The 13,461-nt window shown below is 35.1% G+C and overlaps 1 protein-coding gene across 4 annotated transcripts in view; it reads right to left on the bottom strand.

Moving 5' to 3' along the window:
• Nucleotides 1–13,461, bottom strand: part of GAS2 (growth arrest specific 2) — a 128,158-nt gene that overhangs the window by 69,694 nt on the left and 45,003 nt on the right. For all 4 annotated transcript variants that reach the window (XM_087855348.1, XM_087855347.1, XM_087855349.1 and 1 more), the window contains one exon: nucleotides 11,402–11,543. In XM_087855348.1, the coding sequence (XP_087711474.1) occupies nucleotides 11,402–11,543 (142 nt within the window). The remainder of the gene's footprint in view (nucleotides 1–11,401; nucleotides 11,544–13,461) is intronic.

Below are 13,461 nucleotides of genomic sequence, written 5' to 3'. Positions count from 1 at the left end.
ATGGAATTTATTAGGAGTTTGTGATGAATAGAAAGAGAACATTTACTTGGATTGCAAAAGTATATAATTGGCTTTAAACAGACACAATTTTATCATCTTGTTATAAAATGTCACCTTTGAAGCTCACAAAATAAATTCTATTCCCATCAACAATGTTCATTAAAATAGAATATGGAAAAACTCAATTATAGAGTATTTCAATTCTTGGTAATATAAAGTTTAGTTTTAGCTGACCCTTAGTGAATTCCCCTAATCAGGAAGCCTAAAATTATTTCTAATTAAAGGATCCAAAAATAAGGATAGTTAATAACTCCAATTCAAATGTACCACTGGTTGACTCTGGCTACAATGACACAAACTTCATGTCTTTAAATCAGCTTCAGTGCAGCATAACATAAGGAGTGTAATATCACATAGGCATCAATTTCAAAAAGAACAATCACAAACATCACAAAACAGAAGCAAACAAATGAAAATCAATCTTTCAGTTTAGATAATCAATTCTTTCTGATTCAGGCTTTAAAAAAAATCCTGTCCATGGAACAAAATAACAAACAGGATTTTTGAGTGGAAAAAGCAATACATAAAAACTGAGGAGAGGGAGATTTTTGTAGGCCTTGCTAACACCCTCATCTTCAATGAAAGCTATGGGAAGCAAGTGTCTACAGCTTCAGAAGACATGGACACAGTATCATGTATTTCTTGATGGAAACAGTGTCAAATTATAAAAATTACTAGTGAACTAGGCTGCCTGAGTGGCTCAGTTGTTAAGCGTCTGCCTTCGGCTCAGGTCCTGATCCCGGCGTTATGGGATCAAGCCCCACATCAGGCTCCTCCACTGGGAGCCTGCTTCTTCCTCTCCCACTCCCCCTGCTTGTGTTCCCTCTCTCGCTGGCTGTCTCTCTCTCTGTCAAAAAATAAATAAAATCTTTAAAAAAAAATTACTAGTGAACTGACCAAATTGTGTCAATGTGCAGTCAATATCCAATTATAAAAAGTAACACCTGACCCAGCTATAATGATTCCTTAACCAACTCATTATACATAGTTCAAGGACCATATAAGCATTGGAATTGATACATTTTATGGGAAATAAAATTCATCCAGAAGAAAAACAATAATGTGTCTAATAAAGACAATGTGATATGTGAGACACATTACTATTGTGTACTTATTTGCTTCCTTAGTTGGGCTATCAACTTAAAACAGCTTTGGCATGCCCAAACTCAACCCTGAATCTACCATGGACTTGTCAGAAAATCAGTTTTGGCTAGCTAAAAAGGAACTGCATCATTCTCCATTTTATATCCTTAAAAGAACGAGCCCATAAAATTTAAGACAAATGAACCTCTCCCTCAGCATCCTTTCTTAGGAAAAACTAATAGAATGATAATATTTTACTCCCCAATTTTCTTGGAAATATTATTTTTCATAAAGGAAAAAAATTGCCTCAAAAAACACCCCTGTGTTATTGTCTCACATACTAATGGCTTTTTAAATAGCAGGGATATTATGCATGGTCTATAATGACCAAAAAAACCCACAAAAAAAAAAACCCAAAAAATAATATCTGATGACTAGTGAGCAATGAATGAGATGAATCTGCAGAGGTGCATAATTTAGCATAAAACAGTAATTACTCAGTAAATAATACATCTCAACAATGGAGGATGATGACAATTATCTGGGGATGACAATGGTTTTGACAACGAACAAGCTAAATAAAGACTAACACCTTACCTGCTGTCTTGAGAAAATGCAAATGATGACAATATGTATTTAATTGTGAAAGCAAATACTCTTGCCTTATGACTATACAATGAAGTTCAGGAGTCCTTAAATAGTATCTAAATTTGCCAAAGAGGTGCCTTTGTTTGGTTTTTGTACTCAAGCAAGTTCTAAAGTTAATAGAGTATAGTGGCCATGGGATTCAAACCACAAAGATCTGGGTGTGAGTATCAGCTCTAAGCCTTACTGGTTGCATTATCTTGGGAGGTTACTATATAAAATCCCATTTTTCTGAGGGAAAACAAAAGTGTATACCTTGCAATGTTTTGGTGAGGATCAAACAAATTCATATTTATGGTTACAGTTAGTACAGTGCGTGGCACATGGGAAAGACTCACCCAAACTCAGTTTTAATATTTTAAAAATTTTTGTTATTATAAAGTATTTGTTTAAAGATTGCCTTCATTTGGCTTAGTCAACAATAATTTACTTATTTTTTTTTTCTGAAAACATTTTTTGTGTGTGTGCACCAATCAGGGGTCAGTCACTATGCTAAGCGTCACAAAAACTTTGAAATTAAAAAAAAAATTACTATTGGTATAATACGTATAATGTAAAGTGGTCCTATTATAATGAGTATAAATTGAATATTTTATCCTGTCTATTAGATCAGAGACCACTAACTATAAATCAATCTAAATCAAATGCCAGGTTAAGTAGGTCATTTTGGTCAGCATATACAGAAATATAAAGCAGATATCCTATAGCTATTACAAGTTTGTGCTAAGTATAAAGCTTAGGTGAAACGTGTCATTTTGTGAAACAGCAAACACCTTACCACTAATTTTCCTGTCTCTGAGAATAAAATAATTTAGATGAGCTCATTTTTAGTAAGTTACCTAAGTTGATCACGTATTATATATTTTAGAAGATCAAATAATCAAGTGCTTGTCTTTGTCAGGGTGATTAAAAAGACAACTTTTAGTATAATGTATTTGAACGAAAGCTTTTGTATTGAGTCATAAGGATACTCATCTTAAACAAATAATTTTAATGATTTCTTTCAAAAAAACAAGAAAACTTCTACTTATTCTAAAGTTTACAGTAGAAAACTTTTTTTTCACTCTATTATTGAAACACTCTTATGGTTTTTGCTTTGAGTTAGGAAAAGAGAGGATCACTACTGCTTTCTTTCCCCTAAAAAATTCTTTTTAAAACAAATAAAAAGCTCTCCAGTCGACAGTAATTATTATGCAAAAGGTTTTACTCATTAGATTTTTTAAAAATAATCAAAACCATCTCAAAGAAAAGCATAATGCAGAGCCCCTCTGGGAAAAGCAACACAGAGCCCTATTCAAAAATATGTGGCAAGAGACTCTGTCTTATAACCTAGATTCTATAAAAATCTCATGGGCATCAAATGTCAAATGGAGTGCTGCTGGCTCCACGAATAGAAAATGAGGTCTTCCACTAAAGCAAAGGGTAGAGTTTCAATGTCACAGAATCTGCAAGGATAAAATGCATTCGGCCGTAAATGTACAGTTTAGCTAAATATATTAAGTTTTAACACATGGGCAAAGAAAGGGAAGCATGAAAAATTGTGTTGTCTATTTAGTGTCTATGCAATAGAGACCACAATATTCACACTGGTTTTGAAGGAAACTAGTTTTTAATTTATATTTAGAAAGAAACTTGAAAAAAATACATTGTTGGCTGATTCTTATTTAATTGTGAAAAAATCGTAAATTAATAGTTTTCCTCCTTCCCAGAATAGAGAATGACAAGTTCTAATACTCAGAAAGAGTGCTATGATAGAAAATACAATAAACTAGAAGTCAGAAGGATTGGGTTCTAGTCTAGGCTGCATCATTTTCTCATCTCACAAACAGGCATCTTGACTTCTACTTGCTCTCCTTATGAGGTGATTTTATGGTTAAAAGTACTTAGTACGTATGGCAAGCACTCAATAAATGTTACTACTCCCTTGCTACTTAAGTGGGGTCCACAGACCAGGAGCATTGGCATCAGCTGGGATCTGGATAAAAATATAAACTATTGGGTCCCACCCCAGACTTATTGATCAGAACCTACATTTCAACAAGCTCTCCAGGTGATGGGTATGCACTTTATGCTGGAGAAGCACTGGATTAACCAATGCTGCATATTATAATAAACATCAGTTATAATTCCTCTGTTTTGTTAAAAACATTCAAATGTGCATATATATAAAATATGCTCTATGAACGTTTCAGATAATAGTGATAACGATGATTAATGGAAGGAAAGTAATTCATGCTTTGGATTAGCCCTTAATGGGTATTATGGGCATTTCTCTCCTGCCAGGATTAATAAAGTACAAAAGACGCTTCCCAAAAAGTGAAGGACTAGTCACACGCCGTTCCCTATATCATGTCACTCCTGGTAAGCCCCATGCAGAGAACGTTGAGTTCAAGGTAAGAGGCAATTAGGAGGAGCACAGCAATTTAGATGCCTTAAAACTGATGCCAGGAAGACTAAAAAGGAGGAGGCCAAGAATCTCACCAGCTCATGGATGCTGAGTTTGTGTGCATCCAGATTTCTCAGAATCACTAGTCACATTTAGAATAGGCTATGACACCCATATATCCATGCAAACCAGGATAATTCATTCATAATCTGATCATTATGGACAATATATAGAATAAAATATAGGAGCGTCTGAGTGGCTCAGTCAGTTAAGCATCTGCCTTCAGTTTAAGTCATGAGCTCAGGGACCCGGGCTTGAGCCCTGCATCAGGCTCCCTGCTCAGTGGGGGGAGTGCTTCTCCCTCTCCCTCTGCCCCTCCACCTGCTTGTGCTATCTCTCTCTCTCTGACAAATATAAATACATTCTTTTAAAAAAAGAATAAAATCTAGTTAATTGCCATTGCCACTAAATTGAGAAATGTCCTAGAACAAGTATTGCCCTTCCTTTCTTCAGTACCCAAACCTTATGTGAAATTAATAGATTAAGTCACTAACACTCAGAACGGCAATAAGAGGTAAGAATCTTTTCTAATTTGGTCTACATTTATGTTTTATTTTCCCCCCTACTTGAAATAATCATATGAACTTCTAAAATTATTCAAACAGAAATCACTTTCTATAACATAGGTGCATGATGTCTGGAGGTAAATGGAGCTGAATTCCAATTCCAGCTGGGCCACTGAGAAGTATACACAGGGCAAGTTATTTAATTCTCTGGGTTCCAGAATTCTTATTTATACAATGTTGGTTGTTGGAGGAGTAGATATGGTAACATGTGTTCTACTTAGCTACCATTATGGAGCACGTGGTTATTATTACTGAATATTGTGCAGCAAGAATTTGATTCTGGGAAAGCTTGAAAGCCATTCACTTCCCTAATTCAAGCCTGACTCCATTGAGTCTTGATATAATTTTCATTCCAGAGAGACATTTAGTTCTCTCAATCAGATTTTGTACCGTTTTCTCTTACATTTCCTCTGGCATCGGGCAAATGCCTAAATTTGGAAAGAATATTTGAGTTCACACGTAAAAAAGGGAATTGAGATGCTTATCAAGTAAGTATAAGAACAGGTGTTAAAAACCCAAAGTCTCAAATAAATTGTCCCTGGTAAAGAAACTGAACATAAATAACCCAAGTGCTGAACGGGTATCTTGAAATTGTTGTCTTATGCTAACAAAAGTAACTATAGCTTTTTTTCCCCCCCCACAGAAATACTCTTAGAGTCCTCAATACAGACAACGAGAATTGACTTATCGAACCCTGGAAAGTAGACATAGATTCTTTTTCTGATGTAACAGGTGACTTTAAAGAATAAAATGGAAAACAATGTTTACAAATCCACACATAATCCTTTTTAATTTTCTGCAGCAACATCAAACTAATAATGCAGATAGATCGGTGCTTGAACAATGTTCGAGAAACCAAAAGGTTTTGTAAAACTGCTCACCGGAGTCATGCATCAACAGAAGACAGTACCACACAGCAAACACAATCACAGAAAATAAAAACAAAGAACAAATCACACACATGTGCATGCTAGCATAGCAGATAGCAAACCCTTTTCTTGCTGAGTAGATTCTTTCTCTGAGAAATAGATGAAGAATAGTCACTGGCCTCCAAGTCCTACAATCATCCAATAACATAATGATATTGACACAATTACAGCAAACAAAAATTATGCATTTTTAAAGTATTTCCTCCCTCATCTTTTTCCCCCCATCTCCCAGCTCACCAGAATCCACACAAATTAAGCAACATAAACAAGGCTCTGGGAAAAATAATGATACTTGACAATTTCTAAATTAGTATACTAAAGTGAATTATAAATAATAAATTCCCTACACAAGAATATCACTAATTGAAGGAAATAGTTTCTGACTTAAAATATCTTAGAAAAAATTCATGTAAGAGCATCAATTTTAGAATTCATAACTTAAAACTTGTTAAGACTGAGAATAAAGCATGGATTTCTGGTCTTAATTTAAATGATAAAAATGAACCATATCAAAATACTCAGCATTATGTTAGAAAAGGTTATTAAAGTATTTAACTTTGGAAAAATTATTACATTTACTATTAGGGAGAATATTAATACATTCTATTAACTTTTATACCTCTGTCAAACTGAAAACAGAAATGCTTTCACACCTAAAGTCTTCTAAATACTTTTTCTTGACTCCACCATTAAAAGTAAAGTTCATTTCTTTTAAAGTAGTTATTGGGGGAATATTTTGTCTCTAGACCGATAAACTATATACTATTAAATTCAAGAACACATTCATGTTCATCTTTTTAACCCGAAGCACAATGCTATTTTTAAGGAATCCAATGAAATCAATAAGGAGACATGAAAAAACCGATCTCCTCTAGTCACTGACCTATATATCAGCCTGATTTGAACAGTGGGGGTGAGAGCTGAGCATGCTGTGTAGACCTGGAGTGTTAAAGCATGTTCCAAGAGCACACAAAGAGCCATGTCATCTGTTCTTCTAGCAGCGTAAAAGTCTGCAATCACTTGAAATGTCAGTTTCACCTCCATCATGCAAACTAGCCATTGTAATCCTCGGGGTGTAAAATTTCATGTCAACAAATAATGCTCTATGCAAACTGGTTCAAATTGTACCTTAATAGAAATAAAATTAATTGTCCATGCTTCAGATTACATGCCATACCTGTTTACTCTCTAAATTTTGTCAGTAGATAACGGAAAAAGAAAATATCGTTTACAACATAGTTACTATTTATCTTTTCTTCAAATCCTGAATATATTTTATTGTTATTTACTAGATAAAAATGGGTGACCTCATGTTCATAGTATGTTGTAAGTTTTCTATATTCTTTTCTATATTTCTATATTCTATATTCTATATTCTTTCTATATTCTTCTATATTTCTATATTCTTTCTATATTCTTATATTTCTATATTCTATATTCTATATTCTCAAGAATATTATTTTTGGGGGCGCCTGGGTGGCTCAGTCGTTGAGCGTCTGCCTTCGGCTCAGGGCGTGATCCTGGGGTCCTGGGATCAAGCCCCACATCGGGCTCCTCTGCTAGGAGCCTGCTTCTTCCTCTCCCACTCCCCCTGTTTGTGTTCCCTCTCTCACTGGCTGTCTCTCTGTCAAATAAATAAATAAAATCTTTAAAAAAAATAATATTATTTTTGGTTGGTATCTATGGATGATGACTCTAGTTGGTTTAAGATATCACTAATGTCATAGATTCTATTCATTTCCATTTGTTTTACTATTACAAAAACATTTCAGTGGACGTTCTGGTTCCTACCTCTACTTTTTTCCTTTGGATAAACTTTTAGAAGTACACCAATTTAACAAAAGAACATAAACACTTGAGAGGTCTTTGATACATAATGTCAAATTGCCCTCTAAAGAAGGCATACCAATTTCTAGTTTTCTTCCGCAGTGTATAGAAGAGCCTATTTTCCAACATACTCAACAATAAATGTATAATTTCCTTAATCTTTGCTAATTTTTCATAGCTTTTATTTGCATTTAGCTTTTATTTGCATTTACCTTATTGCTAAGATGTCCAACATTTTTATATGTTTATTAGATTTTTTTCATTTAAGTTCATTTAGCCAACATAGAGTACATCATTCCCTTGAGATGCGGAGTTCAATGATTCATCAGCTGCGTACAACAACCAGGGCTCATCACATCATGTGCCCTCCTAGATTTTTTTTTTTTTATGTCTTCTACGACGAGGCTGTTCATGACCTTTGTCCATTTTTCTATTGACTCTTTTTTGAAACAGTACTCAAGATAGAGTGAATTTACGATCTGAGAATTGACATTTCACAGAGGAAAAATTATCAAGAATTTCATAGAAGATAAACCACAAGGCATACTCTGTATGTGACTGTGTTGTGTGGCATCGAGAGTTATCTGCCACAAATCAAAAAGGTAAGAAACATGAGGGAAGCATATGGGATAAGCTGCTATGCGTGCTCCCCAGTTCATCCTTGGCATACCTCCCCCTCCCATGGAGATTTCTTGTCATTAGCTGTTGTGGAAAGAGAACAGATTGAGCAAGTTGTGAATCAAGATCCCCTTGCAAATAACCGTACAAAAAAGCCCTGCAACAGAGGGGAGCATATCCGTTGCCGTAAAGATAAGAATGCTTTATGCAGGCAAAGACCTTTGGACAGCTAAAGACAGAAGCCTCTTGATACACACTCAGGACAGTGATCTACTTTATCATTCATTCAAACAGATTTCCCCCCTTCATCAGGGCATCTTTTCATTTTATTTGATGTTCAAAACACTAAGACACAAAGGATGCACTTCATCTTGTGTGCTACTGAAATGAAATCTTGAGGTAGGAAAAAAAAAAGAAAAACCCTTGCCCTAAATTCCCTTTCAAAAGCGAAGTGTGAAAAGACATCAAGCAGAGTACACAGTGTTATTGTTGCAAGAAAGTCAATTCTGCGGTACAGAGTCCAAGGCCATCAGCAGTGGCTCAATCACTTCCTTACCCACAGTGCATAATACGAAAAATCCAAGACGAAAGGGTTCCACTTGGGGAAATGGAATTTCTCATTGTCCTTCCCCTTGATTATCATTAACATCTATGGGCACAGCTGTTTCCTTTCTCCGAGTAATCCGGAAGTCCATGCTATAATATTGGCTCCCTTCTTCTGTCTCCACGGGGCACATTCTACCTCACCTCATGTCCTATTCTGAGCAGCAGAAATGTCAAATTTGTCTTTTCACTGAGCAGCACACCAGAAAGCCTAACTATCTGCTTTCGTTTGGTGCTGAGGAAATTAAAAATTACTTGGTTTAATTGCAAGTTATAAGCTGAGTTATAATATAGAAGATAATCAAAACGAAAGATGTTTAAACAAGATACTCAGTAGCTATTATGTATCAATTATCTGGGACTTTTCTTTTTATAAAGTCAGGTTTCTTTCAAACAGAGTGAAGAACTAGGGCATCTGAAAATTCATCTTGACGTAATTTTATATGCTGCAGAGTATGTATTTATATACCAGGACCCTTATTAAACAGTTGCTTTAGGCTTTATTGTTCCAAGATAAAATGTATTACTTCTCTGAATGGGGTTTTAAAAAGCCATCCAAGCTTCTTGGTTTCCAACTGAAAGTTTTATTAGTTCAACTAACAAAAGAACTCAGAGGCGGTGAGAAAATTGAGACAAGATCATATTCCCATGGACAGTTTCTAGGCATCCCCCTTGCCTATGGTAGTCACTAAGAAAGATGCTTCTTATTTTTTCCTTTTCCAAATATTTATTTAAATTCTAGATAGTTAATATATAATGTAATAATATTGGTTTCAGGAGTAGAATTTAGTGATTATCACTCACATATAACTCCGGGTACTCAACAAGTGCCCTCCTTAATGCTCATCACCCATTTAGCCCATCCCCCCCCCACCTCCCCTTCAGCAGCCCTCAGTTTGCTCTCTGTGGTTAAAAGTCTCTTATGCTTCCTCTCTTTTTTCACCCCTTCCCCTACATTCATCTGTTTTATTTCTTAAAAGATGCTTCTTAAATGAAAACCTGTTCAATAAACAAATTCACAAACAATAGGGCACCTTCCCCATGTGACAGTCCCTTAAGCAATGCAGGGGCACTGGAGAATTTTAAATTATGATGTTGCTTGGCCACACATGAAGAGTATACTCCTTGTGACTAAAATCTGAATTTATGTACTTATTATTCTTTTGTTCATTCATTTATTTGATCTTTCAAAGGTTTTTTTTTTTTTTTTTTGCAAATAATGCCACCACTCTCCCTTCCTATAATTCTTCACTCATATAGTTTCCCAGAAACCTGAAAGTTAAAATCTGTTTGTAAAATTGCCATCAGATTGAAATAGGGCTGTATCCATACACACACATCTTCCCCCAAGTTTGGTTTACTTTAACGTGAGGAAATAGAAGTAGTCAAAGTCCATTCATACAACAATCAGTCGAGGAGCACACTATTGTCCATGGTAGGCTACTGTGCCATTACTCTAGTTTATTTTGTCTTTCAGGTATAAGAATACTCTCCTAGTCTAAACTCATATAATTTTCTTCTCTGTTGAGAGAATTCTCAGAAATCTGAGGGCAATCTTCCCCATGTCATAGTCACTCCACTTAGTACAAACACAAATTTCCATAAGCATACAAAATGAGTAAGATTTTAGCTGTTACCACCAATTTCCTAGGTTCAGCTGGGAAATGTTGTTTTGTGAGGCCTGGGGCAAAGGATATTCTGTTTGGAAGGCAATTTGTATACTTTTTCCCTCTGAAGGGTGCTCAGCTTCCTTTGATGCTAATATTTGGTATTATGTGATTTTGTGAATTGATTTTTTAAAGCCTCAGGCAAAAGAACCAAGATTTCCCTCCTTCCCCCACAGAGGTCTCCTTTCTTCACTCGGTTCTATTTCATTAGAATGGGGCTTCAATTCCAGCACTCTCCATATGAGAGCTGTTCTGGGCAGAGCTGATGCAGGAGGATTGAACATTTAGCAGCAGCATATCAAGTAATGTCGAAACACTGAGCAATGTACGTTTTCTCCCAAGGAAATGCAAACACTTGTTCTATGGTCTAGAAGTGGATTTCCCAAAATTCAATCATAAGGCAAAACAAGACAAGGACCCCACAATTACCTGGGTAGGTTTAGACACTAAGGTATCTATTTTTCGTTCCACCATCTTCAATTATTCCAATCTCCTGTTTGCTTACCTGATTTTTAGCTCACTAAAAATAGATAAATAAATAAACTTCCATTTCAACAAAGATAGACTTTACAGGAAATGGTGTTTCAGCCTTTGGTAGAGGAAAAATAAACAGTAGTGCTTTTATCCCTGGAGCATATATAGCTCCCTTTCTAGTCCAGGTTAGAGACTGGTGGTAAAATATAAGCCTCCATTTTCCAAATATGCCCCATTTTGCATTGTACATACTTGATTTTAGCTTAGAATTGTGCTACTTATATTGCTACCTTTTCATGCATGAAGTGACCAACAGTAAAAGGGCATGCATTTTTCTACCTTCAAATATTCAAGTTTGCAGCAAACTGAATTTTTTAAAGTTAACAATCTACGAAAGAACATCACACAAAAAACGTTTTGATAGTTAGACTGACAAAGGTACGTAATAATTTTATCAGCTAAAATTCTGAAGGAAATACATACCCAAACCTTCCGATTCAAATAGACACGTTTCATCTACCCCTAAATCTCGGCACCAGGATAAGAAATTTGCTGTATTGTCTCGGGCAAAAAAGGAGCCTGAGGGTGCAGTGGCTTTGCATGGAATCTTCTTCAAGGGCAGGTTCTGAAAAACAAAGAAATCTCACTCTGGTGGAATATCTGGCAAAGTCATTACAAGCAACACTTTAAATATACACTGATATTTTCAACAAAAAGGTTTTGGAATGACTGCATATCAATAAATACGTTATGAAGAGGTATAGAAAAGGAAGTGAAATGCACATGAAACTTAGTTGTCATTAAGAAACTATAATAAAAAATCTGTGCATGTAAACAAATCCTGGCTTTCTTTACCATCTAGTTCCTTCTAGTCCCCTTTACAAGCAAGTCCCTTCCCTGGCTCATATTACCTCTTTTCTTTCTCTACTTTTGGGTTTTGTTTTGTTTTGGACTTACGTTCCATCGAAGTATTTTATCATTATTTCTCAAAAATTATTTATGAATTTATTTTCCATTTGTGAAAGAAGAATGAGACACAAATATACATGACTATAAACAATATGTAACATACACACCTGCATTCTTATGTGCACACATACACACATATCAATATGTTATATTATTTAATAACTTACATTATAATATAAAGATAATTCTGTTGGATTTCTGCTATCTGACCCTGAAACATATTGACATTTTGCATTATTTTTCTTCTGGGATAAGAAAATGCTTACAGGGCGCCTGGATGGCTCAGTCGGTTAAGTGTCTGCTTTCGGCTCAGGACATGATTTCAGGGTCCTGAGATGGAGCCGCTGGTAGGGCTCCCTGCTCGGCGGGGAGCCTGGTTCTCTCACTACCCCTCCTCCTGTTCGTGCTCTCTCTCTCAAATAAATAAATAAATAAATAAATAAATAAATAAATACTTAAAAAAAAAAAGAAAAGAAAATGCTTAAGATAAGGGAGGGTATGAACCTGGACAGACTTTCTTATTGACAGTCTGTCATAAAATTTTAGCCAGGAAACATTCACTGACACCATACCAAGTGCTACAGAGTTGTGTGGTCTTATTTTCTTTAATAGAACATAACCAGTTTCCATGGCATTCCACGAGGTCACAGAATGCAATTCTCTCTGACATGAAAGACTGAAAAATGGATTTGGATGACGTGGGCTACATAGAGCTTCACCTCAAAGACAGAAAAGATCAAGGGAGAAACAGTTTGTGATGTATGTTCATCAATAGAATGTTTCCCTCATTCACTGGGAACCAACAAATAGAAGCAAAGTGTTGTTGATTATTGAACTTATTTGCAAATGGTTATAAAAAATGAGATAGTGGCCTTAGAGGATTGGTGAAGTCCTGCTAACATCATACTATTACTAGAATTCTTCATGTCCGAGGATTTTATGGCCACATAACTAAAACATTCAGTTTCTACATCATTTAAAGTCTGTGTCTGTCCAATCACAAAGGTCTCTCTCTTGCTTGCTGACTGAATTTAATTTAGAGGAGACATGATCAAGATTTTTGCATGAATACACAAATATTTATATAGCTATCTATTTTAGCCATTACCGACGTATAAATCATATACAAGGTTACTTGTGTAGCAATATGCCTTTAACCATTTTGGTTAAGTAATAGTTTTCAAAGAAATGATTTTCTGTATAAGTTGTAGAAACAATCAGAAATAGCATAGTGTAATATCTGCTTTATAAAATATTCACAAACATCAATCAGTATTAAAATAAAAAATCCTTAAATCTAGCAATTCACTTCTAAGAATATGTTCCAATGATATAATAGCATTAGTGCTTAAATATATATATATGTAAGTATATTGGTTGCAACAGTGATTGAATAAAAAAATATAGAAATAAGAATATGCCAAAAGAGGGCTGATAGAGTAATACATAGTGTATGTACAATGGAACTCTATGCAATCATTTAAAAAGAGTAAGATAAATGTATATATGTTGAACCATACAGATGTTCAGTGTGTACTTATAAGCAGAAACAAATAATTTGCAAACAGATATGT

The sequence above is a fragment of the Ursus americanus genome, chromosome 24 (assembly GCF_024610735.1).
Source record: "Ursus americanus isolate L20-20 chromosome 24, mUrsAme1.1.p, whole genome shotgun sequence".
Lineage (NCBI taxonomy): Eukaryota > Metazoa > Chordata > Mammalia > Carnivora > Ursidae > Ursus > Ursus americanus.
This window is presented reverse-complemented; position numbering and strand designations above follow the sequence as displayed.